The sequence below is a fragment of the Narcine bancroftii genome, chromosome 14 (assembly GCF_036971445.1).
Source record: "Narcine bancroftii isolate sNarBan1 chromosome 14, sNarBan1.hap1, whole genome shotgun sequence".
Taxonomy (NCBI): Eukaryota; Metazoa; Chordata; class Chondrichthyes; order Torpediniformes; family Narcinidae; genus Narcine; species Narcine bancroftii.
The window spans coordinates 23857435-23884502 of NC_091482.1; the positions used below are offsets into that span (position 1 = coordinate 23857435).

General features: G+C 39.6%; 1 protein-coding gene across 7 annotated transcripts in view; it reads right to left on the bottom strand.

Annotated features, from left to right (window-relative positions):
- Positions 1–27068, bottom strand: part of tyw1 (tRNA-yW synthesizing protein 1 homolog (S. cerevisiae)) — a 125870-nt gene that overhangs the window by 21658 nt on the left and 77144 nt on the right. For all 7 annotated transcript variants that reach the window (XM_069912061.1, XM_069912062.1, XM_069912063.1 and 4 more), the window contains 2 exons: positions 5610–5720; positions 2362–2529 (listed from right to left, as the gene is read on the bottom strand). In XM_069912061.1, the coding sequence (XP_069768162.1) occupies positions 2362–2529; positions 5610–5720 (279 nt within the window). The remainder of the gene's footprint in view (positions 1–2361; positions 2530–5609; positions 5721–27068) is intronic.

Sequence of the window (27068 nt, forward strand, 5' to 3'; positions counted from 1 at the left end):
CTGCCTTTCCCCAACAATCATTTATACGTTCAAAATTACTTGTCTATGCTTTACCTCTTTGTCATCTTAAAAAAAGGTTCCCTCACAACCTTACCAATTCAAACACATGCAATAAAATTTCCAGTTGTTTACCATCTGTCAACATTCTTCAGCAGACATTGTTCTTTGCCAAAAACTACTTACGATGCATGTAGAGTAATAAGAGCACAAATTCGTTTTCTGGAGCTTCAATGTCTATCAGGAAGCCTGGCCCAGTGGCACCACTGCGGCCCACACTGGCCCAGTGGCACCACTGCGGCCCACACTGGCCCAGTGGCATCACTGCAGCCCACACTGGCCCTGAAGGCTAAAATTGCCAAAACCTCCAGTGGGTGACAAGAGAACCAACACAACAGAGTACCTACTTGATGTTATCCTCAGTAATCAACTTCTTGCATATACATCAGCTCTTGATGATCAAGATGTTTAATCATTTTCATGACGGAATGGGCTTAAAGTGCAAAGGCAAGACAGCACTGTGTAGATTTATTTATAATACCAGAGTTCACACACATCACTTTTACGTTTCACCTCACCCCACCATTGTTTCCCACTAAAGTTATGTTTTATTGATTTAAATGTGATTTTATTTTTGGCAATTTTAAGTTGTAAAAATGATCGGAAGTTATGTTGTCAAATTTTAATCAGACCTCTGATACCACGATTGCAACAAGATGTATGGAAAGATCATGAAGAAAGCCTCTACTTCCTCAGGAGTTTGCGGAGGAGCTAATGGAGTTGTTCAAGTGAACCGGTACGGACTTGAAGGGCCGACATGGCCTGTTTCCGTGCTGTAAACGGTTATATGGTTATGTTGTTGTATAAGCAAACATTATTTTGCATGACAAAACTCAGTTCCTTTTAAAAATAAGATTTTAAAAAATTTTGAGAAGAGAAATAGGTTACACTGTTACACAAATCAATGATATACTTCTTAATACTATATTTCACAATTTATCAGATTTACCTTTCAAAGTATAAAACATATAAATGAACTAGATGTGACGTTCATTAACGGATGCTATTGTGATTTGTAGTAATTGAAATTGAGTTATTTTCATAACTAAGAAAAACCTCCTGCTCCAAATAGGATTGAAAATAGAAGAAATCCACATACTGATGGTTTAAACAGTGCCAGGCAGAAAATTCTTACTTCATGTGATAACTTTTTTCATCTTTGTAAATAAAAATTTTAAACAGGTTTTTTTTTAATATAAAGTGCATCGAGGGCAAATAAATAATCCCGTTCTTTCGCATTGCTGGTTCACTATAGCTTCTTACATTTGTCATTGTGCAAAGAAAATATGCAAGGAAGTTTAAATGTAACCTAACCTGTGCAATTCTGAATATACAGCTAAAGTCATAACATCCTAATGCCAGAAATCTAGGCCACCTGGACTTCTTGAAAACTCTCAAACTTTTTAAATTTACCAGGCTTTTGTGTGCATGCACCACAGATTCACAGAAGTCACAGAGATGAACTATCAAAATGTACCTGTTCATCTCTTATTTATTTTCCTTAAATTTGTATCCAAAAATCCGGACCAACCCAATCCCCGAGCAGCCTGGATTTTAGGATTTTTACTGTTCTGTGGATGCAATTTCTGGATTTTTAACCCCCACCCCCCAAAAAACAGGGAACTCACACCAATATGATTGGCCCTGAAAGATGGAATCTGACAAGTTTTGTAAATTTACACTGAATCTTGAAAAAGTGATGAGATTAGAAATAGTTTGATCCAGATGCAATCAAAGGCTCTTATTAAAATATTTAAAAGCTTCAACGCAAACACACAATTAATTACCAGTAACTGGAATGACACTGTGATTGAACTGAATGCATCATACTTTCTCACAATATTCTAAGACATCAACACTGGATTTTCTGGTGTCACAGTTAACAATGATAAAACAAAATCACCATTTTACATTATCTATCAGCAAACGTTTACTCATAGCCCAAGATATCAGTTTTCCACAACAGTTACTTATGTAAAGTAACTTACCAAGAAACAGCTGGCAAGTTACAATAGAAGCACACTAGTAATAAGGATAATGAACTCAGGCTGCCATGAAGAGAGAAAAAAATAGAAAAGAAAGAAAAGAAAATGAATCACAAGATATTGATAATTGGCTGGCAGGGCAGAAAATGTGCCGTGACAATGGTGCAGAAAGGTCTTTGGTGGTTTTGATTTTAGAGTATAATGCTTTGGAAGCCTTCTGGCTCAGCAATCATCCCATCATCTGCTAATGTCCAAGCATGTTGAGAAAATTTGAGATTATAACTAATCAAATTAACTATCAATGAAAAATCCCACTCACCTTTTTGTGTGCTATGAGTAGGCAGTTTGAATGCTCATGTTCACAGGCAATGTCGTAGTCAATCAAAAGGTCAGCCAACTGCTGGACAAAATAAACAACCTCCTCGTGCCAAGGAACATTTGCCATCGTCAAATTACTTGCTGAGCTTTCACCGCAGTAGGTCACTCCCTAAAACATAATTTAAAAGCACTGTCAATATAAATTCTTACATAATCCTGTATGCAGTTAATAAATCATGATTTCATTCAAGTTCCAGCACTTTCTTTTAAAAGAAAAATTTATCATTAGATTTCTCATTGGAAAATAGAATTCCTTTACTGTTGGTGTTCAACAGTTATAGTATTTGTTATCACCCAATAGATATAAATCACAGAAAATGTTTTCCAGTTGAACAATTTGGGAAATAATCCACAGATAAACACTGCAACGAAATGCAGAAAAGAGATATTTATGATTTTTTCCTAATGTGTGCTAAAATTTAAAATAATGTGTTAAATTATTTCAAATCAGAATGAGATAACGTCTGCACTAATATTCTTTAATAGCCCTAAACAGCCGAGAAGCAGAAACAAAATATTAGTGATGCACCTTTCTTATTGGCTGCAGTTTCAAAATTTGATACAGAAAGTTTGTCATCTATTAGATTTCACCTCAGAAACTTTATTTCCTGAAGCACTGAGAATGAGGAGAGATTTGATTGAAGTACATATATGAGGGGCATAGGTAGAGCAAATGCTAGCAGTCTTTTTTTTCCATTGAGCCAAGAACTAGAGGGCATGATTTAAAGCAGAAGGAGGAAATGTTTAAAGGGAACATGAGGGGCAATTTCTTCACCCAGAGAGGGGTGAGCGTGTGGATTGAGCTGCCAGCTGATGAATGCGGGCTCGATGGGAGGGGTATGAAGGACTATGATCCGGGTGCAGGTCAACAAGACAAGGCAGAATAATGGTTTAGCACAGACTAGATAGGTAGAAGGGCTTGTTGCTGTGCTGCAGTGTTCTATGAGCTTACGCTGAAGTGATGCTAAATGTTCAATTAACACTACAGTTAAACATGTAACACAATTTGAAATTGATTTAAAGATTTGGAACCATTCTCAAAAGTTTAAAAGTCACATCACAAAAGAGATTCAAATGCCAGGTAATGATTTTTAAAGTTAGAGCTAAGTTATATTTCTGTCCTGCCAGCTGTTAATGTAACAATTCAAGGATTTTAAAATCTTAAAATACACTGTGCAGTTTTAATATCGTCTTTATTTTAAATAAATGAGACTCAAATGTACATGTTGGACTGAAGTCACGGCTTACCAGTTATGCTGCATTACTGTATTATTCTTGCATGGACATTTAATCATTTATTTTAATACACTCATGTTTGTGAATTCTACCATGTGGAAGTGATTCCTCCATTATCTATCCTTAATTAGATCACTTAAGTCTGCACTTTTTTAGGAAAATATCCACATCTGTTCAATTTCCTCTGCTTTCAGTTATGATACAGGACAATTCCAGCAGTTATTTCAACAAGTAATTTAAAAAGTCACAAATTTTAAAATTGTTAAATCATTCAAAAAGTGAAAAAAAGGCCAGAACCACAGTACCATTTACATTCAAGTACAACGAGTTCAGGATTTTCTCTGATGAATGTGGAAATTCCAATTCTGCTAGCAACTTCTTTGCCTCACTCTTATATAAAATACAATGGTGGAACAGGAACTTGCTGAGGGCCCTCACCATTTATTCTAGAGAATCTGCTCTTGGAGCCTGCACCATGCCCATCATCGAATCATTCAGAGGTGACACTGCACATTTGTACTTGTACGATGTATGAGATAACCACACTGATTTGCCCCCAAGACACTCAATCACTTCAGTTTCAATGCATGTCACAATAAACTTAAAATTGTTTGCAATTATTTTGGTCTGCGGTGCTTTTTTTCAAAACTTATACCTTTTTTTGCAGTCTTGGATTTAAAATAAAATTAATATTTTTGAATGTTTAAATTGGAAATTTCATTTTTTTAAAAATAAAGCCACGTATCGACTTGTATCCGGGTTACAATTTGGAAGTGGGGACACAAATTGATTTAGGCGCAAGTTCAACATAAGACACCATGACACACACCTATACCTCTATATTGTACATACACATAGCTAAATACCATAGTTAATTAAATAAACAGTATATTATTTATACATAATACAGTAATGCCCACCAACATCAGTCCTTGTGCAAATTTAAATTTTTTTATTAAGCCCTTACGGTGACCTTGGTCATATCTGCAATAGGACATTACTCAATCGAGCACAAGTCGAGGTATGGTTGTATATCTAAATGGGCAGAAGCACTGAAAATCCTTGATAATTTTAACAGACACAAGTCGAGGTATGGTTGTATATCTAAATGGGCAGAAGCACTGAAAATCCTTGATAATTTTAACAGACACAAGTCGAGGTATGGTTGTATATCTAAATGGGCAGAAGCACTGAAAATCCTTGATAATTTTAACAGACTGCAAAACTGAAGGCCTGACTTTTCATACATTATCTATCAGCAAACGTTTACTCATAGCCCAAGATATCAGTTGTGAATGTGGGCAGCAGGCACAGATTTAATTTGGCTTCTTATCTGAATTTTATAAAATATCAGTGCTAACTATTAGACACAGTTTCCTGATTAACATTTTGTTCTGTAGGTGCTGTATTAAATATTTCCTCATTGGCAACTTGAATTTTTCTCTCTTCCATCACCTGAAACTTAATTAATTTAGACAATTGCAAACAAAAAATAAAAATTATTTATTTGTCTGGAATTAACGCAGATCAAGGTGATCAATTTACAAGGGATAAGAACCCTTCAGTTTATGTTATTTGTAATGAATAAAACTGTTAATGATGAGCACATTTTTGAAACAAGTTGGAGACGTGGAAGGCAGTCTGAAAAATATAAAAATAATGAAGAGGCTGGAATTCTGAATGAAAAGAAAAATGCTGGAAATATTCAGCAGGTCACCAGGAGAAACGGACTGAAATTCTTGGTCTCCGAAACAGCCCAGAAAAGAAAAACAGAGAACTTTGCTTTCTATCAGGTCCTTCAGAGCTTATTAACTAAATTGTTAAAGGATTTTGCTAAGTTTTCCACCTGGCAAAGTAAACATGCTTTCCCTTGATTATATTAATTCTTAAACCTTGACAAAGCAGGAGTATAGGGCATTGCTTTTCTGTTAACCAACTAGTATTCAGACCTACTTTAACCTCAATGAAGTCAGGTTTCCCAATCTCTATCAGGTCAGCATACGATCGAAGTTCATCCACATTCCAAGCCTTTACCAGAGTTAATCTATATACTGTACGCTGTTTCTGCAAAACAGACAAAAGTATAATTTTTAAAAAATCATATCATGTTTTTCAATACATTTTATGAATTATTCTGGCAAATTTGGTTTTGAAATGCCCAACACTGTTCAATAAATGTATTTCTGCTAATGTGTTAACATGTGATATGTAAAAAGATGCACCGTATAAGTGTGAAGGTCCATTTTGACTCACATGCTGCGAAATAGAACTGTTCAGATTTGTAAGATGTTTTCTCTGAGAAACTAATCATGATAATGGAGGTGTGGAAATTCACATTATTTGGCTCTGACGCAGTTGATCACTGAATATCTGAACTTTTTGGGTTTTCCAAGACCCATGCATGGAGGAAGACAGACTAACTTGCAGAAGACCATATCCAAAATATCAGCTGATTCAAAACAATTCCATTTCAGCTTTGGACATTTTTTTTTCCTCTACCCGTGGATTTTCATTAAAATTTATTTGCATTTCAACAAGGCATAGAGTTGACAGGATTTTGCAAATTTTCCTGGAGAAACATCTGAAATCCTAATATGGTTTATAAAAATCTGAAGAATACTTATGGAGATTTAACCTTTTCCTGGGGATAATGTCAAAGTGGATAAGCAATCGGTAAAAGGAAAAGAAATCAGCCTAGCCAAAAACATTGGGAGAATCCAAGTGCAATTAACATGTGAAAGCTGCATTTTATCAGGAGATAAATTGGATAGATACATGGATGGGAGAGGTCTTGAGGGTTATAGACTAGGTGCAGGTCAATGGGATTAGTGAAATGATATTTCAGAACCGACTAGAAGAGCTGAACGGCCTGTTTTCTGTGCTGTAGTGTTCTATAGGTACAGGTGCCACAGAACATGTACCTCCAGGTTCAGATATAGTTGCTACCCCTCAACCATCAGACTCCTGAACAACAGTCTCGTTTAAGGATTCTTACTTTGCTCTTTGTTTATTACTGAATATTTATTTTTCTGTATATGCATAGTTCATTTACATTTATTTATTTCTTGAGTACAATTCACAGTTAACATTAATTAGAAATTCTGCCTGGTTCACAGGAAAAACAATCAGGGTTGGATGTGATGCCATGTATTTATTTTTTTTATTTACTCTGACAATAACTTTGAACTTGAACACTAAACAACATTTTGCTTTCTATAAACAAGGTGTAACATCTGGGGTACTGCATAGAGGTGGGAAGAGATCATGTGCATGGAAGAATTTTGGATATCCCCTGCTTTTTGAAAGTTTGCTTTATGCCACTTCGCTTACAAAAGACCTGCATTAGCACCCCTTTCCGCTAACTGAAAGAAATCCAAGTTCAGTGGACTGTCGGGAGAGCGCATGACAGTGGGATCAATGTGGGGAGTGATATAGTGGACTGTTGGGAGAGTGATGGGCAGTGGGATCAGTGAGAGGGACTGATAGTGTGCTGTCGGAAGAGTGCGGGGCACTGAGAATGCTCCAATGTTTTTCCCACATAAATTAAAGGTAATTGCTTCTTCACTTTACGCTATTTTGGTTTACAAAAGGTTTCACAGCCAAGCTCTACTTTTGGTTAGCAGGGAGAATTGATGCTAAAATTAAACACAGTAAGTTCAAAATTTTTCCAACAAATTCCACCCCCCCCACCCCCCCCCCCCACACCAGTTCAGAAAGCAGGTAGATAAGTGATGTAATGCTAATACGACACTGTAGAGGTTATGAAAGATGGATCAGATGGTGCAGGCAGAGGTGGGAGTCAGAAATTGCATTTTCAGAAAGTGAAAACTAAATGAGACTCTTGGTCATTTTCTGTGCTATATTCTACATATTTTTGGGACCCATGCTCATTGCGAACTCCAACAATAAATTACAACTTCATTAATGATTGCCACATCACTCATAAGTTCTTGGAAAGAACTCTATTCTCCTTAAAATGTCTGAATCTGTGCACAATCTATAGAATATTTTCCTACCATTAACTCACAAAAGACAAAAACGGAATTAATCACTTTGATGCTATCAATTCAATGAATGACAAACAACTGTGGTTGCTGTCCTATTTTCATTTAATTGCTGTTCTTGTTCTTACTTTGCATCTTCTATAAGCAATTGTTCATTGTCATCTAAGTATTCAGGACTTCTTTTAGCTTGCTAAAAATTACTTTTACACAAAGCAAAAAACACAAGACAAATGAAGGAGACAAGAATAAAATACACTGTGGAATAAATCTGTTTTTAAAAATGTGATGTTACAAAACAGGCTGAGGGAAAAAAAATACTGAAATGAAGGCTATCATTCCTTAATTTCATTAAAACAAAATCAAACATGCAAATTTTTTTAATCATAGCCTAGATTCAATTCAGGCCATTTGTTATGTATTAAATGGACAAGATTTTAAGCTATCTCCAAAGATTGTAAGCTATCTCAAAAGATTGTATTAAGGTTAATTACTTTTTGTCCAGCAGCTCTCTGTTCATGAGCACCACTGATTTTTGTTTTTAAAACAAATTTTTCACATCATCATAACTTGGATTCCAACACTGCATTTATGTCCAGTCGATTTTTTATTCAATTGCCCCTTGAACCAATATTATATCTTCTAAACTACTCATCGGCAGAGATGCCTTTCAGACAGGAAAGCGGATTAACTGATATCTGATTCTGAACTCCAACCTTTTTTCCATTGTAGGTTATTTTTGTCAAGATTTTAATTGTGGTATAAACATTACATAGTTCAATCACCTTGATGAATACACACTCTCTCACACATTCAGTGTATAAATTCTCTGGTTCAAACTGGTGGTGGACTTGACAGTAAATTGTACTGAAATTGTATTACCATTAGCTGCTGTCCAAACATCAGTGATATACAATCAAAAAAATGATACCACATTTGAAAGCAATATTTTCTTTTGCTCTCCGTTAACTATACCTCTGGATGAAGGATGTATGACAACGTTAAATACAGCATAGAGAGGGCAGGGTTTAAAATCATAGCACATTATGGAAATTAACAGCCAGTCTGTTTAACAAAATTAGTCATAATTTTGGGAATACATATTTTGTGACAATCAGTGGGAAGGGAAGAAAAAAGCATATAGTTGCAAAGACCACTTCATGGATGTTGGGCCTCAGCTGAGGCTTTGAAATTGAAGAACTGATTTTCGAAACAAAAATCTTATGCACAGAGTATGCAATTCTCCTTAGACGTACACCCAATATGAAGTCAGTCCAAATAATGAAAGCACTTCATGGAAGAGATATGACAGGGAATCAACAGCATATATGTAGAAAGGGATATTGCATCTTTAATGTGCAGAGATACATTTTTTGAGAGGGATGAATGGCCGGTATTTCAAGGACACACTGCCTGATGTCCCCCATAGGGAAGCTGTCATTTGATTCTCTGTCTCAGAGATCCCACTGTTACATTCCTCAGGTGTGAGCTAAAAAGTATAGCTAAAAAGTGAGTAAATAAAATCCACAACTAATTGTGAAGAACATACTTAAACAACTGGCTTTTGCACGAAAGAGCCAGGATAGTCCTGAATTTATAACATTAATTATTGTGATTGGTTGAACCCAGTAACACAGAAGAGAGTCCAACTGAGAATATACAGTATGCTAAATGATCCAAACTTCAAAAATAACCAAGTTGGAATATTCCCTGTAACACAGACTAATCTGCTCTAAGTAAAAAGAGCATGAATATTCTGATAAAGAAATTTTGCATAGGACTTCAGAATTACAGGCCACAAGCTACAGAGAAAAGACAAACTTCACCTGAAATTATGCAAAATACATTGTCCTTACAAAATGAAGAAAAGGGCAGGAAAGAAGTCAAATTAAAATGGATAGCCCAAGGTTAAATTATTTCAAAATTTATAAAATGTTTGGGAACAACAATACAATAGTTTACAATGGGATTAAGAGGAAAGGGTAGAAGGAGCAAGGGTATAAATCTAACAGTGCTTTATGGAAGGTAAAGTGCAAAAATAGTAATTGAAAAGATAAGCCTAGAAAATGACTTTAACCTTGTGGTTACACAGAAGCAGGGTGTAACATCCTGTCACATAATCACTCAAATATAATAGTCAGATTTTACTCCACATTGCTTTCAATTAGGAAGCCAATAGAGGAGTCACATGATGGAGTAGTGGCCGGTAGGATAAAACCAGCCCTCTCCAGAAAAGAAGAAAAAAAGTTAAGACAATGTACAATAAATATAAAATATAAAAAATAAAAGATAAAGTTGCAGAGAAGAGAAAGAAGATGGCACCTAAGAAGGAAAATGTAAAAACAACGGGAAAAAAAGAAGAAAAGATGCTGGAAAAGAAAGGAGAAGGCCTTACCTGCATGAAGGAACAGGGAGCTGCGGAGGCAAAGAGCACCCAATCTCCAAGGTTGGTCTCATCCCTGTGGAGTCGCGACCCCCCCCCCCCACCCCACTCCAACCGGTGGACTGCAAAAATGGCTCTCTGAGCCAAACAAAAGTGCACAATCTAAGGTAAAGGAAAACACCAACGGGAGGGGGGCTCAGCCGAGGAGCAGGCAACAACGGTGCAACCAGCTGAGGGATGCCGAGACCAGGGCTCTCAGCTGGAAGATGAGGAAAGCGGCACGAGAGTGAGTGAAGTACCAGGTGAGAAAGAAAGTCGATGGGGTGAACGGCAAGAAGAGCAGCAGCAGGAGGCTTGACAGATGAGCAGCTCAGAAGGAAAGGACCAACAGCAAGAGGCCAAGCAAGAAGAGGCCCGACAAAGTGAGACAAGCAACTCATCAGAAAAATCAGAAGATACACAGATACAAAGAAGAAAAGAAGACACAAACACAGGTACAGACACAGTAGAAGAGAAAGAAGAAGACCAAGATCTTCACAGAGAAAAAGAAGGTAAAACAGATGGACAGAATATAGATAAAGCTTTTTTTGAAGAACAAATTAGATCATGAAAAGAATGGCTGTCATTAGAATTTAGTACAGTTAAAAGAAAAATGAAAAGAACAGAAGATAAAGTGCAAAGATTAGAACTAGTCATGATAGAAATAGGGAAAAGAGTAGAAAATGTGGAAGAACGAGAAACGGCTGTAGAAATGGAAGTAAACAACAAGAGGAAAATTAGAAGAAAGTGATAAAAAAAATTAAAGAGACACAAGAGTTGTTAGCTCAGAAAATTGATATGTTGGAAAATTATAGTAGGCGAAACAACATAAAAATAGTGGGCCTAAAGAAAGATGAAGAAGGCACAGATATGAAGGAATTTATAAAGGAATGGATCCCAAAGGTCCTGGGAACCACAGAAATGCCGGAAGAAATGGAAATAGAAAGTGCACACAGAACACTAGCTCCGAAACCACAGATACATCAAAAACCAAGATCCATTTGAGTAAAATTTTTGAGATATACGACAAGAGAAAATATACTAGAGCAGGCAAGGAATAAAATTAGAGAAGACAATAAACCATTGGATTACAAGGATCAAAAATTATTTTTTAACCCAGACATAAGTTTTGAATTCTTAAAGAAGAGGAAGGAGTTTAATACAGCAATATCGATCCCATGGAAAAAAGGTTATAAATTCATGTTAAGACATTGAGCCGTGGTTAAAGTATTTATACCCGGGGAGCAAAACAGACTGTTCTCGGATCTGGAGGAAGCACAAGAATTTGCAGAATACTTGCAGGACAGAAGGAGAGACGGAGAGATGTAATAATAATGAAGAACGGCGATAAAGTATATATAAAGATGTAAAAACAATGTATATGTAAGGAACTAAAGAAGGGAAAGAGAAGGGAAGGAAGGAAGTAAGGGGGGAAAAAAGGGAGAACTTTGTTCTATGTGTAAAAAAAAGTGTTTTCTGGGGTTGTTGGGGGAGTGGGGAAGAGAATAACCGTCACTGCGAAATCAATTGACGCTTGCGAGCAGGATCGCAATCCAAATAGAAAGGGGAGTTGTGGTTGCCCGGCAAGGGATAAGGAGCAACTCAGAGAGGGGGGGGGGGGGTTATTTGGGGTTAAGGTAATATTGGATGTGGGAGTTGTTCGAGTATTTTATGTTTTAAATGTGTTGTCATACATTGAGTTTAGAAAGGGAAAACTGAGAGATGAAAATGGAGAAAAGGGGGATGGCGGTGTACCAATCAAAATAGAGGAGGAAATAATAGAACCAGCAGGGAGGTATGTAATGATAAAGTGTCAGATATATTCAGAATTTTTGAATTTGCTCAATATATCTATGCACCTAATGAAGAGGATCAAAAGTTGATGCAAGATATTTTTTTGAAGATTACAGATTCACAAGGAAATATATTGATAGGAGGGGATTTTAACCTTAATTTGGATCCAATGTTGGATAAAACTAGACAAAAGACAAGTAAAAAGAATTAAGTGGCCAAATTTATGGTTAAATCAATGCAGGAAAAGAAACTTATGGATATATGGAGGAGGCAGCACCCAAGAGAGAAGGAATACTCATATTATTCAAGTAGGCAGAAAACATACTCAAGGATTGATATGTTTTTGTTGTCGGCCTATATTCAAGGGAGAGTTAGGAAAACTGAATATAAAGCTAGATTACTATCTGATCATTCACCCCAGTTATTAGCAATAGAACTGGAGGACATCCCACCAAGAACATATAGATGGAGGCTAAACTCCATGCTACTTAAAAGGCAGTAATTTAGAGAGTTTATTGAACGCCAAATTAAAACATATTTTGAAATAAATACAGAATCAGTGAAAGACAAATTTATATTATGGGACGCAATGAAAGCCTTCATTAGAGGGAAGATAATAAGTTATGTAACTAAGATAAAAAAGGACTACAATTGGGAAGTAGAACAGTTGGAAAGGGAGATAGTAAGTACAGAAAAGGAACTAGTAAAAAGGGATGATATAACGAAAAGGAGAGAATTGGCAGACAAAAAAATAAAATACAAAACATTACAAACGTACAAGGTGGAGGAGAACATAATGAAAATAAAGCAAAAGTATTACGAACTGGGAGAAAAAACACATAAAATATTAGTCTGGCAACTTAAAACAGAACAAGCTAAAAGAACTGCATTGGCATCAAGGAAAAAGGACAAACAAATTACATATAATCCAATAGAGATTAATGAAAACTTTAAGGAATTTTATGAACAATTATACCAAACTGAGAATGAGGGGAAAGATGATAAAATAGAAGAGTTTTTAGCTAAAATTGAACTGCTGAAATTGCAAGAAGAGGAACAAAACAAACTGATAAAACCATTTGAAATAGAGGAAGTACAGGATATATTAAAAAAGCTGCCGAACAATAAAACGCCTGGAGAGGATGGATTCCCAATAGAATTCTATAAAACATTTAAAGAATTATTAATTCCTCCTCTCCTGGAAGTAATGAACCAGATAGAAGAACCACAAAACTTGCCAGATTCATGTAAGACAGCAGTAATTACAGTAGTACCAAAGACAGGGAAGGATCCACAACAACAGCATCATATAGACCAATATCTCTACTTAATTCAGATTATAAGATAATAGCAAAATTATTAGCAAACAGATTGGGTGATTGTGTACCAAAAATAGTAAAACAAGACCAAACTGGATTTATTAAGAAAAAACGAACAGCGGATAATGTCTGTAAACTTATTAATCTAATTCATGCAGTTCAAGGAAATAAGAAGCCAACAATGGCTGTTGCTCTAGACGCAGAAAAAAGCCTTTGTCAGAGTAGAACGGAATTATTTATTCAAAGTATTACAGATGTTCAATCTACAAGAAAAATATATTAATTGGATTAAAGCATTATATAATGGACCATTTGCGAAGGTAACAGTAAATGGATATGTATCGAACCAATTTAAATTAAGTAGGTCAACTAGACAGGGATGTCCATTATCCCCCTCACTGTTCGCTTTAGCAATAGAACCATTGGCAGAACTGATAAGAATAGAAAATAAAACAAAAGGGATAAAAATAAAGGAGGAGTATAAAATCACTTTATTTGCAGATGACATCATTGTATACTTAACGGAACCAGAAATATCAATAAAAGAATTACATAAGAAATTGAAGGAGTATGGAGAAGTATCGGGGTACAAGATCAATGTAAATAAAAGTGAAGTGATGCCAATGAGTAATGCGGATTATACAGAATTTAAGAAGAATCACCATTTAAATGGCAAACACAAGCAATCCGATACCTAGGTATTAGGTTAGATAATAATTTAAGCCACTTGTACAAATTAAATTATCAGCCACTAATAAAGAAATTGCAGGAAGACTTAGAAGATTGGAAAGAATTACCGCTAATGTTGATAGGGAGGGTAAATTGTATTAAAATTAATGTCTTCCCAAGGATACAATACTTATTTCAATCGTTACCAATTCCCTTAACAGAGAAATTCTTTAATGAACTAAAGAGAATAATAAGGAAATTCTTGTGGAAAGGGGGGAAACTAAGGATAGCATTAGATAAATTAGCAGAGAGGTACAACCAAGGTGGTTTGCAGTTACCAAATTTTAAAAATTATTATAGAGCAGCACAATTAAGGTATTTATCAGATTTTTGCCAGACAAGGAAAAAACCAGACAGGACTAAGAGAGAACTAGATAAAATAGGGGAGAAGGTACCGGAACACAAACTTTATAAGTGGGATAAAAAGCTGGTACAATATAAAAGCTCACCAGTACTGCATCATTTACTCAATATATGGAAGAAGATCCACTTAGAAAGGAAAAAAAACAAATTACCAAATACCAAAATTGTAATTGACACAAAACCCACTAATCCCTTTCACAATAGATAACCTTTCCTTTAGTGAATGGAAGAGAAAAGGAATCAAAAGAATAGAAAATTGTTTTTTGGGAAATAATTTATTAACATTTGAACAGTTGAAGTACAAAGGTACAATGTTTGCATATCATCAACTGAAAGCTTATTTAAAGGATAAATTGGGAAACAGACTGAGATTACCAGAAGGAAGCAGCTTTGAATATGTGATTACAGACACAATGATAATTCAAAGATTTATAACGAACATGTACATTAAGCTGCAAGATAAGGAAGATGATGGAAATAAGCTACAAAACCTAAACAAAAGTGGGAAAAGGATTTAAACATAAAGATAAAAAATGAAACATGGGAAAAGTTATGTTCTGGAACTATGAAGAATATAATAAACACAAGGTTACGCATGATACAGTATAATTGGTTACACAGGTTATATATCACGCCTCAAAAGTTAAAAGAATGGGATCCAACATTATCAGATAGATGTTTACGCTGTAAGAAGGAAACGGGAACAACAGTACATGCAATTTGGGCATGTGAGAAAGTGAAAAAGTTTTGGGAAGATCTAAATCAGGTATTAAATAAAATCACAAAAAATAACATACCAAAAAATCCAGAGATCTTTCTTCTAAGTAATATAAGAAGTAAGGAATTAGGCCTCAAATTGGATAAAGCACAAACAAAGATTTATTATGATAGCCTTAGCAGTAGCAAAAAAATGTATAATGTCAACTTGGAAAATGGAAGAGAGCCTGAGAATACAACAATGGTACATGGAAATGAATAAATAACATATAATTTAAAAAATAAAGTCACATTATTTGAAATTTTGGAACCATACATGGAACATAACAGAGAGGGCTTGCCTCGGACCTCCACCCTTTAAAATGATAAGACAACACGACTTGATCCAGTGTGTAATAGTAGATGACACGTGTTTCTTGTTTATTTTTCATTGTGTGATGACATTGTTTAATAGTTTTATTGTATTGTATATGTTGAATATTTATTAGTTTTGGAGGGGGGTGGGAAAGGGGTGAGGGAGGGTGGTGGGGGAAGGGAGAAAATGCCACTGTGTATATTTAATGAGAAACATTTGTATATATTTTGGTTGATATGATTCACAGTGTGTAGAGCTCGTCGAAAGAACCAAGACTTGTTGATCCAAACCAAGGCTTTTATTAGCAAAAGACAGGAGCTCTTCGCAGGTAGCCGACCAGTCCGGAATGATCCGACCTGGCTAGGCACACAACCCTTTAAGGCCCAGACAGTAGGCGTGGCTTAGCTCTCAGCCAATCGCTGTAAGCACAGTCTAGATACTGTAACTATATACATTATATACATTGGTGATAGATCTGTACTATCACACAGTATGAAACATAAAAAATTATTTTAAAGAAAGTAGGAAGCAAATAAAAATGTTACAGAGGTAGTTCGTAATTATACATGAACAATGGTGCATTAAAATGCTTAAATTTAATTTGGAGCATCTACTGTCTCCATGTTGTCATGTGCTACTTATTAAAGTTTACTAAACAATCTACTACCACAAACAATAGGCTTCAAAACTCATTGCACCAATAGTCCTATTTGAGTTTTAATCTTAATTAATCTTTTAATTACCTTCTTACAAATTCAACCACAATTTCCTTCAAAAATTGCCATGGCCCTCTGCTGAACAACAAAATCAAAGCTATATTTCATGAAACTGGATCTCCATTTGTTGAATTAACACACAATATTATTTCAGAACTTAATATGTCACATTTTAACCAATAATTCACATTAAATGCCTCAAGTTAGCGGCTTTTGTTTTTCCACCTGAAAGAAACCACAATAACAAATATAAAAACCACATCAACACACACAATTATAATGATGAAACAAGTACTCAGTTGGTACAAGCACGTGTACATAACCGCCTGACATTAAAAAAAAGCAGAATGCCAGCTCATTTCACGAAGTTTGTTTTTTGACAGTATTTGAAAAATGATGTCATGACGTCAACCAATTTTATCAAGACGATTTTAACTTGCAAAATTCTGTTTGCCTATTAAATAATGGAACTGCTCAAGTCAGAGAGCATTTATGAAAAATAAAGCAATGGTCGTTTGTCTGAATTGATCTCAACAGTATTGAAAATATTACAAATTAAGTTTGCCTTTTGCAATACAAAGAACCGAAATGTAGTTCAGTTCAGATTTTTTTTAAATACTTTGTTTTAAAATATAGTGTGCAAACAGAAGCTCACAATAGGTTTCCGATGTTTACCAGCAAAATATCCCTTCCAATTCACCTGTAAGCACTTGAAGTTCAAGTTTTATTGTCACGTGCACCAAAGTGCAGTGAGAATATTTGTTTAGCAAGCAGCCCAGCTGGACAGCCTATACAAAACACAGCAACTTTGCTGTGTCTATGACTTTTCAATAATGATGAACTGAGGCAATGGGAATCATAATGCAAGAGACTTATGGTTAATATCAATCACATTCATTTGTTACAACAACCAGGATTGAGAGGCAAAAGGCGACGATTGTATCTTTTCATTTGAAGACAAAGATATCAGTTTGTTTACATTCATTATCTGTTTACGCTATGTACTGTTTTATTTGCACTACAATTGTGGTAATTCTGCCGCGCCCACAGGAAACAAAGAATCTTAGGGTTGTATGTGATGTCGTGTGTGTACTCTGACAATAAATCTGATATATTAAAAACTATCGCCACGCTAACTCCTTCTAATGCAAAACTGATACTGCCATTTCAGAATGACACGTTTTGCCCTGAATGTCTTATCAACACTTTGTAGTCATCATTATTAAAGATGGAAGTATTGCCCAACTGCTAAAGTCCAACTTTTTTTAAACCTATTAAATGATGGAACCTTTTTTGCTATCTTTCAATTCTAGTAGAACTCTGGGTTTGCTTTTGATTTAGTAATATAATTTCAATATTTCTGATTACAGCGGCGTGCATATGATTTAAATTCTGTTAAAGTAAACCAAATGATCAGAATTAGAAAATGGGGACCTGAGAGTGCCATTGTCCACACTGGGGTGTCACAGTTAGTGTAACAGTTCTTTAAAGTGCCATTGTCCACACTGGGGTGTCACGGTGAGCGTAACAGTTCTTCTCAGCGCCAGCATCTGGGGTTCGAATCCAGCACTATCTATAAGGAATTTGTACGTTCTCCCAGTGTCTGTGTGGGTTTCCTCCCGATGCTCCGGTTTCCTCCCACCATTCAAAATGTATCAGGGTTGTAGGTTAATTGGGTGTAATTGGACAGCACAGACTCGTGGGTCAAAAGGGCCAGTTACCGTCAAATTTAAAATTTAAAATCAATTGATGTATCAGTACAAGTGGTATTAAACATGACACTCAGGAATAAATCACAAAATTCTGTAGACCATCAGGAATGAGGATATCACAGTGAAGCAGTAATTTTTTTCTGCATTTTATATCCCTATGTCCTCATGCCATACCACTTTGCCCATTAAACTTTTCTTAAAAGTATCTGTCCCATTATCTTGAAGTAAATGCACAAGCTCCAATGTGAAACAGCACTTAAAACACTCAACTAATAATTCTCTTCTTGGTGAGAGCTATCCATAATGGCTTTTAATGTCGCACCACTTTTATCTTGATGACGTCCACATGTACCTTCCAGATGGAAACAATGCAGGGTAAACAGAAGCAGCAGAGCATGAATGATCTGTTTGGCCTTTCTTTTGCAAAGGACATTAAAACCAATTGTACTCCAACCTATAGCAGCTCGTCACCAATTTTTGCCTTGGAGAAACTGGATGGCCACTATAGTTTTTCAATGCAAGTATAAATTGGTCAGTTGCTCAGTAATAATAAAGCACTCTGCCGAAACATACAATCATCCTGAACAATCTTTCTCCAAGTTCATTCTGTTCCATCAGGAAATTAACAAAGCTTCTAAGATGGTTATTTTTATTACAATTTCATTTTTCTTTCACTATAACAATGCCAAGAATACTGACAACAGTGAAATCTATCTCTGTCCTGCGACTAGAGATGATGTTTCCTCACCAAGGCTGCTCTTTTTCTTCATGGTAGAGGCCACAGATCAAAGAGGTTAATATTCCATAGACTTGTGATTTGAGTCTTGTCATGGAGGAGATCAGCTGAATTCCATAAGCTACTGGGTGAAAGCAGATCTACTTCAAATTCTGGTCAATCAACCAAAGTTCAGAGTTCAAATTTATTGTCAGAGTATATGCATGACATCACATACAACCCTGAGATTGTTTTCCTGTGAACCAGGAAGATTTTATATTTATTGGAAATGTAAACTGTGTTTAAAAAAAATACAAAAGAGAGAAATGTAAACAAACTGACTGGAATATAGAAAAAAAAATTCAGTAATAAATATAGGGAAAAGTAAGAGTCCTTAAGTAAGTCCCTGATTGAGTCTATTGTTTGGAATCTGATGGTGGAGGGGTAGCAACTGTTCCTGAACCTGCTGATACAAGTCTTGAGGCATCTATATCTTTTTTCTAATGGCAGCAGCATGAACAGGGCATGCCTTGGGTGGTGTGGATCCCTGATGATTGCTGCTGCTCTCCGACTGCAACATTCCACATAGATTTTCTTGATGATGGGGAGAGCTTTCCCTATGACGTTCCAGGAGGAGCCTCAACTTTTTTCAGTGCCTTTGCTCAAAGGTAACGGTGCTGAGATGATGCCGGTCAGTACATTGCCTTCACTCAAAGGTATCGGCACCCCACACAAGGCCAAGATGCAGGCGGTCAGTACACTTTCCACTACACATCTGTAGAAGTTTGACAAGGTTTCCGATGACATACTGAACTTCTGTAATCTCCAGAGGAAGTAGGGGTGCTGGCGTCCTTTATTTGTGATGACATTCATCTGATGGGTCCAGGAAAGAGTTCTGTGTGCAGTTCTGGTCGCCTAATTATAGGAAGGATATAAACAGAGTAGAGAGAGTGCAGAGAAGATTTACCAGAATGTTACCTGGGTTTAAGCATCTAGAGTACAGGGAGAGATTGGGCAGATTAGGTCTTTATTCTTTGGACCGTAGAAGGTTGAGAGGGGATTTGATAGAGGTATTTAAGATTATGAAAGGGATAGACAGAGTGGATGTGGATAGACTATTTCCGTTAAGAGATTGAAACAAGAGGACACGAGTTAAGTTAAGGGGCAGAGGTTTAGAGGTAACATGAGGGGGAACTTCTTTACTCAGAGAGTGGTAGAGGTGTGGAATGAGCTTCCGGGAGAAATAGTGGCGGCAGAGTCAATTTTATTATTTAAGAAAAAGCTGGACAGGTATATGGATGAGAAGAAGGTGGAGGGTTATGGTCATTGTGCAGGTAGGTGGGACTAGAGAGGAGTGTTTGGTTCGGTGCAGACTAGAAGGGCCTAATGGCCTGTTTCCGTGCTGTAATTGTTATGTTATTATTATGTTATGACCGAGGCCGGGGCCGCCGTCTCCCCCTTGCTCCTGCCCGGATCGGGGCCGCCGCCGTCTACCCTTCGCCCGGACCGGGGCCGGGGCCGCTGCTGCTCTCCCTGTGCCGGGACTGGGGCCGCCGCCTCCAACTCTCTGCCCGTATCGGGGCCTCCGCCTGCCTCACACGACCGAGGCCGGGGCCGCCGTCTCCCCCTTGCTCCTGCCCGTATCGGGGCCGCCGCCGTCTACCCTTCGCCCGGACCGGGTCCGGGGCCGCTGCTGCTCTCCCTGTGCCTGGACTGGGGCCGCCGCCTCCCACTCCATGCCCGGACCGGGGCCTCCGCCTGCCTCACACGATCCGGGCAGAGAGTGGGAGGCGGCGGCCCCAATCCAGGCACAGGGTGAACTGCGGCGGCCTCGGCCCCGGTCCGGGCAGTATGGACCGACCTAGGAGGGGAGGCAGGCCCCTCCAGCCCGGGTAAGAAACCTGCATAGGAGAAGGCCACTCCGATATAAAACCTACGACCCAAGGACCTCGCTGCCACGTCCCAGCTTGCTTGGCCACGGCACACGAACCATGGGTGTAAAGGGTGGGGCCAGTACTGCGCGCACTGCACTCCACCTAAAAGCTCCTTTGCGCAGGCCCGAGGACAGGTCCACGTCCTCCCCCTCCACGTCCTCCCCCTCAAAAGATGCTCACAAACTCAAGCTAGCATGCTGGAACATCAGAACCATGCTAGACAAGGCTGACAGCCACCGACCTGAACGTCGGTCTGCCCTCATTGCACATGAACTCCTCAGACTTGACATCGACATAGCCGCTTTCAGTGAAGTCCGCCTGGCAGATGTAGGCAGCCTCCAAGAACGCGGCGCGGGCTACACACTCTACTGGTCTGGCAAGCCTTCGGATGAACGACGCCTATCTGGTGTAGGCTTCATGGTCAAGAGCTTCATTGCCTCCAAACTCGAAAACCTTCCGACAGGCCTCTCAGACCGAATCATGTCCATGCGACTCCCACTTCAAAACAAGCGTCACATCACCCTCATCAGTGTCTATGCTCCAACCCTCCAGGCGGAACCAGCAGAAAAGAACAAGTTCTACACCGACCTGCGCAACCTCATCCAATGTACCCCTACAGCCGACAAGGTTGTCATCCTGGGCGACTTCAACGCTCGTGTCGGCAAAGACTCAGAAACCTGGCCAGGAATCCTGGGCAAGCATGGCGTCGGCAAGTGCAACGACAATGGGCGCCTCCTGTTGGAGCTCTGCGCAGAACAGCGACTTGTCATTACAAACACCCTTTTTCAGCAGAGGGACAGCCTTAAGACCACCTGGATGCATCCCCGATCCAAACACTGGCACCTCCTGGACTACATCCTGGTGCGAGAAAGTGACAAACAAGATGTGCTCCACACCAGGGTCATGCCTAGCGCGGAATGCCACACTGACCACCGGCTGGTTCGCTGCAAGCTCAACCTTCACTTCAAGCCAAAGCCCAGGAACAATAAAGCCCCCAGAAAGAGGTTCAATGTTGGAAACCTGCAGTCAGACGAAGCGAGAGGAAACTTCCAGGCAAACCTCAAAGCAAAGCTCGACGTTGCAACCCGCCTCACGGACCCGTCCCCTGAAACCCTCTGGGATCAGTTGAAGACTACCATACTGCAATCCACTGAAGAGGTACTGGGCTTCTCCTCCAGGAAAAACAAGGACTGGTTTGACGAAAACAGCCAGGAAATCCAGGAGCTGCTGGCAAAGAAGCGAGCTGCCCACCAGGCTCACCTTACAAAGCCGTCCTGTCCAGAGAAGAAACAAGCCTTCCGTCGCGCATGCAGCCATCTTCAGCGCAAACTCCGGGAGATCCAAAATGAGTGGTGGACTAGCCTCGCCAAACGAACCCAGCTCAGCGCAGACATTGGCGACTTCAGGGGTTTCTACGAGGCTCGAAAGGCTGTGTACGGCCCCTCACCCCAAGTCCAAAGCCCGCTGCGCAGCTCAGACGGCAAAGTCCTCCTCAGCGACAAGATCTCCATCCTCAACCGATGGTCAGAACACTTCCAATCTCTTTTCAGTGCCAACCGCTCAGTCCAAGATTCCGCCCTGCTCCAGCTCCCTCAACAGCCCCTAAGGCTAGAGCTGGATGAGGTTCCCACCCTGGATGAGACATATAAGGCAATCGAACAACTGAAAAGTGGCAAAGCAGCAGGTATGGATGGAATCCCCCCAGAAGTCTGGAAGGCTGGCGGCAAAACTCTGCATGCCAAACTGCATGAGTTTTTCAAGCTTTGTTGGGACCAAGGTAAACTGCCTCAGGATCTTCGTGATGCCACCATCATCACCCTGTACAAAAACAAAGGCGAGAAATCAGACTGCTCAAACTACAGGGGAATCACGTTGCTCTCCATTGCAGGCAAAATCTTCGCTAGGATTCTACTAAATAGAATAATACCTAGTGTCGCTGAGAATATTCTCCCAGAATCACAGTGCGGCTTTCGCGCTAACAGAGGAACCACTGACATGGTCTTTGCCCTCAGACAGCTCCAAGAAAAGTGCAGAGAACAAAACAAAGGACTCTACATCACCTTTGTTGACCTCACCAAAGCCTTCGACACCGTGAGCAGGAAAGGGCTTTGGCAAATACTAGAGCGCATCGGATGTCCCCCAAAGTTCCTCAACATGATTATCCAACTGCACGAAAACCAACAAGGTCGGGTCAGATACAGCAATGAGCTCTCTGAACCCTTCTCCATTAACAATGGCGTGAAGCAAGGCTGTGTTCTCGCACCAACCCTCTTTTCAATCTTCTTCAGCATGATGCTGAACCAAGCCATGAAAGACCCCAACAATGAAGACGCTGTTTACATCCGGTACCGCACGGATGGCAGTCTCTTCAATCTGAGGCGCCTGCAAGCTCACACCAAGACACAAGAGAAACTTGTCCGTGAACTACTCTTTGCAGATGATGCCGCTTTAGTTGCCCATTCAGAGCCAGCTCTTCAGCGCTTGACGTCCTGCTTTACGGAAACTGCCAAAATGTTTGGCCTGGAAGTCAGCCTGAAGAAAACTGAGGTCCTCCATCAGCCAGCTCCCCACCATGACTACCAGCCCCCCCACATCTCCATCGGGCACACAAAACTCAAAACGGTCAACCAGTTTACCTATCTCGGCTGCACCATTTCATCAGATGCAAGGATCGACAATGAGATAGACAACAGACTCGCCAAGGCAAATAGCGCCTTTGAAAGACTACACAAAAGAGTCTGGAAAAACAACCAACTGAAAAACCTCACAAAGATAAGCGTATACAGAGCCGTTGTCATACCCACACTCCTGTTCGGCTCCGAATCATGGGTCCTCTACCGGCACCACCTACGGCTCCTAGAACGCTTCCACCAGCATTGTCTCCGCTCCATCCTCAACATCCATTGGAGCGCTTACACCCCTAACGTCGAAGTACTCGAGATGGCAGAGGTCGACAGCATCGAGTCCACGCTGCTGAAGATCCAGCTGCGCTGGATGGGTCACGTCTCCAGAATGGAGGACCATCGCCTTCCCAAGATCGTGTTATATGGCGAGCTCTCCACTGGCCACCGTGACAGAGGTGCACCAAAGAAAAGGTACAAGGACTGCCTAAAGAAATCTCTTGGTGCCTGCTACATTGACCACCGCCAGTGGGCTGATAACACCTCAAACCGTGCATCTTGGCGCCTCACAGTTTGGCGGGCAGCAACCTCCTTTGAAGAAGACCGCAGAGCCCACCTCACTGACAAAAGGCAAAGGAGGAAAAACCCAACACCCAACCGCAACCAACCAATTTTCCCTGGCAACCGCTGCAATCGTGTCTGCCTGTCCCGCATCGGACTTGTCAGCCACAAACGAGCCTGCAGCTGACGTGGACTTTTTACCCCCTCCATAAATCTTCGTCCGCGAAGCCAAGCCAAAGAAAAATTATGTTATGAAAGGCTCTCCAAGATAGTGATTCCCAGGAATTTAAATTTGCTCATCCTCTCCACTTCTGATCCATCAATGATCACTGGATCATACACTTCTGTTCCTCAACATCACCCCCCAAGATGATGATGTTGAGGAGCAGGGCCAGGAGGAAATAGCTCAGCTATGTTTGAAAGGATTATTACCTGGCCCATGCTAATTGCCTATATCTCATAGATTCTAGACTCAAGAAAGCACTATCATTAACTGTTTACTTTCACTTCCTATTCAATTCTCTTTCATAGTTAAAAGATATTCCCCCCCCCCCCACAAAGGTTCATTTAACCAATATTAAACTCACTGGAACATAATTGCACACATGAGCAATAGCCTCAAGATTGTTGAACCACTCAAAGTTTTAATCAAGTGAATCACCAAATACCTATTCATTCAAATTGTTTCATTTGGCAAAAATGAGAATCTCAATACAGGAGACAATTCGTAATCTTTGAAGGTAATGACCAGAGGAGCAGGCCAAAAATAAATTGGGTACAGAATGATGCAATACAGTTATCAAAATTGCTGCCCGAGAATAATTCTGTACTCTTCAGCAAATGATGTACGTTAGTTAACATCAGATTGGCTAGAAATTGAAAAAGAGAATCCAAGTTTCCTTGCTCAGTTCAAAAATAAACAATTCACCAGCCACTGCCTGCAAATATCAGAGAAATTAACAGGCAGGGATTCCCCTTGTTCCTCTACCACCTCATCAGTTTCCACAACCAACGTTTCATCCTCCACTATTTCCACCACCTACTACGTGACTACATCGGGGAGACTGTACACAGGCTGGGAGATCATTTTGTTGAGCAACTCATCCCTGTCCACCCCAATAACGGGGATCTCCTAGTGGTCATCCATTTCAATTTCCTGCCCCTTTCCCATGTCTGTCTATTGTCCCCTGCACTGCCAGACTGAGACCACCTACAAACTGGAAGAACAACAGCTTATATTCAGTCTAGGGTCTAGGCACTCTCCCACCAGACGGCATCAACATCTCCGGTTTCTGTTAGCACACTCCTTTCCCCCTCCTCCCCTACATTTTTCTCAATGTATTCTGTCTCTTTCCCTTTTTCCTTTCCCCCAGCTCTGCTTTACAGAGCTAAAACACCGCTCTTCCCCAATCAATTCTCATCTTTCCAATTTTGTCTATCAGTCTGCACTCCTCCCCCAATCATTCATCTCTTCTGCCCAACCATTTTATTTAAGCGTCTGCCTGCTTTTTACATCTTGAAAGAGGGCTCAGGCCTGAAATGTTGGCTATATATCTTTATCTCCTATGGACACTGTGAGACCTGCCGAGTTCCTCCAGCATTTTTGTGATTTTACTACAATCACAGCTGCCGTGGACTTTCGTGTTACACTCCAGGTTATTTAACCTTTCTTGATTTGCTGAAAAGAGGCACCCATTTAGTTTAATTTACAAAATAATTACAATGAGAGACATTTGACCAATCCAGCCTTCTAGCAACAAATGACTCATCTACAGAAAACAATTGTTTTATTTTTAAAATCAGTTTCAGATGTGTTACGGCACAAATATGGATCTAATGGGTGTCGTCCTGTATTGTTAATGATGTAATTCCACTGTGTGGCACCATTTTAATATTCTGTGGTTAATTGATCATATAGTTTAATCTTTAGAGTACGTTTTCTTTCTAAATGCAATATTTACAGTATACTTATTGTACTGACTAACACCACTCTCTTAAAAGAATATCAAAGTCCTCAATGAGTTTCAGCACGTAATCAGTATATTTCTGAAAGCTTTAATTTATTCAATATTAATCATTATGTTGATAATTCAGTTGTTAATATTAAATAGATCAAAGCATCTTCAAATCGGAAAATATAATTTTAGGGCTACAATTATGCAGGTAACTAAAGTTACCCATTAAAAACCTACACATTATAAACAACTTTGCGCACAAAATTACAATCAACACCGTTCTCTTTGAGTTGGTACCTACAGTATCCATGTGGTTTAGAATACACCATATATTTTTCATTGGTATAAAAATGAACAAATTATCTTCATCTCCAAATCTGGTACAACCAAGATAAAGGACGGCGAAGAAAAAGTGGACCCATTCCAGTTTTCCAATCAGCCACACTCCCCCACCACTGATTCGCAGATGATGCAATAGCCCTGAGCCTCCACGTGAATGATGCCTCATACTCCAAGCGACTTTAGCTCGGCATTCAACACAACCATACCTCAGAGGCTGGTGAATAAACTATCCTCATTGGGACTCTCTAAAAATGGATCCTAGGCTTCTCGACTGAAAGACCACAGTCTGTCTGGGTTGACAGCAAAACCTCAAGCTACATCACGCCGAGCACTGGGGCACCTGCGTGCTGAGCCCCGCTACTCTTCACACTGCTATCTCGTGACTGTAGTGCCAAGTTCAGCTCCAACAGAATCATCAAGTTTGCCGATGGCACAACGGCAGTGACGAGTCGGCTTACAGAGAGGAGGTTGAAAGGCTTGTAGAGTGGTGCAAGAGCAATCTGCGTCTCAACGTGCTCGAGACAAGGGATATGATTGTGGACTTTTGAAGGACGAAGGACCACTCCCAACTACATATCAATGGCTCTGTCATAGAGAGAGTAGGGAGCACAAACTCCTTGGTGTCCACTTAAAGGACGACATATCCTGGATCCACAATACCACCTCATCAGTCAGGAAGGTGCAACAGCACCTAGACTTTCTAAGGAGACTGAGGAAGGCAAGGCTACCAGCCACCATCCCAACAGCTTGCTACAGGAGCACAATACAGTGTCTTGGCTGGCTGCATCATAATGTGGTATGGTAGCTGCAAAGCATCAGATCAAAGGTCAGTATGGAGGGTAATTAACACAACTAAAGAGATCACTAGGGGTCTACCTTCCCTCTATCAACAACATCTGCAGGGAGCAGTGCTTAGAGGGGGGCCAGAAAATCTGAGGACCCTTACAATCCAGCCCTCAGTATCTTTGAGACACTGCCTACAAGGAAGAGGTACAAGAGGATAAAAACTAGGACTGCCAGGCTGGAAATGGACAGCTTCTTACCGCAAGTGATGAGACTGTTGAACAATCCAAGAAACTCATATTATTTTCATACATATTTATTTTTGATTGCTATGTTTATATGTCATTTGTGTGTAGGGTGTACTGTGTATCTG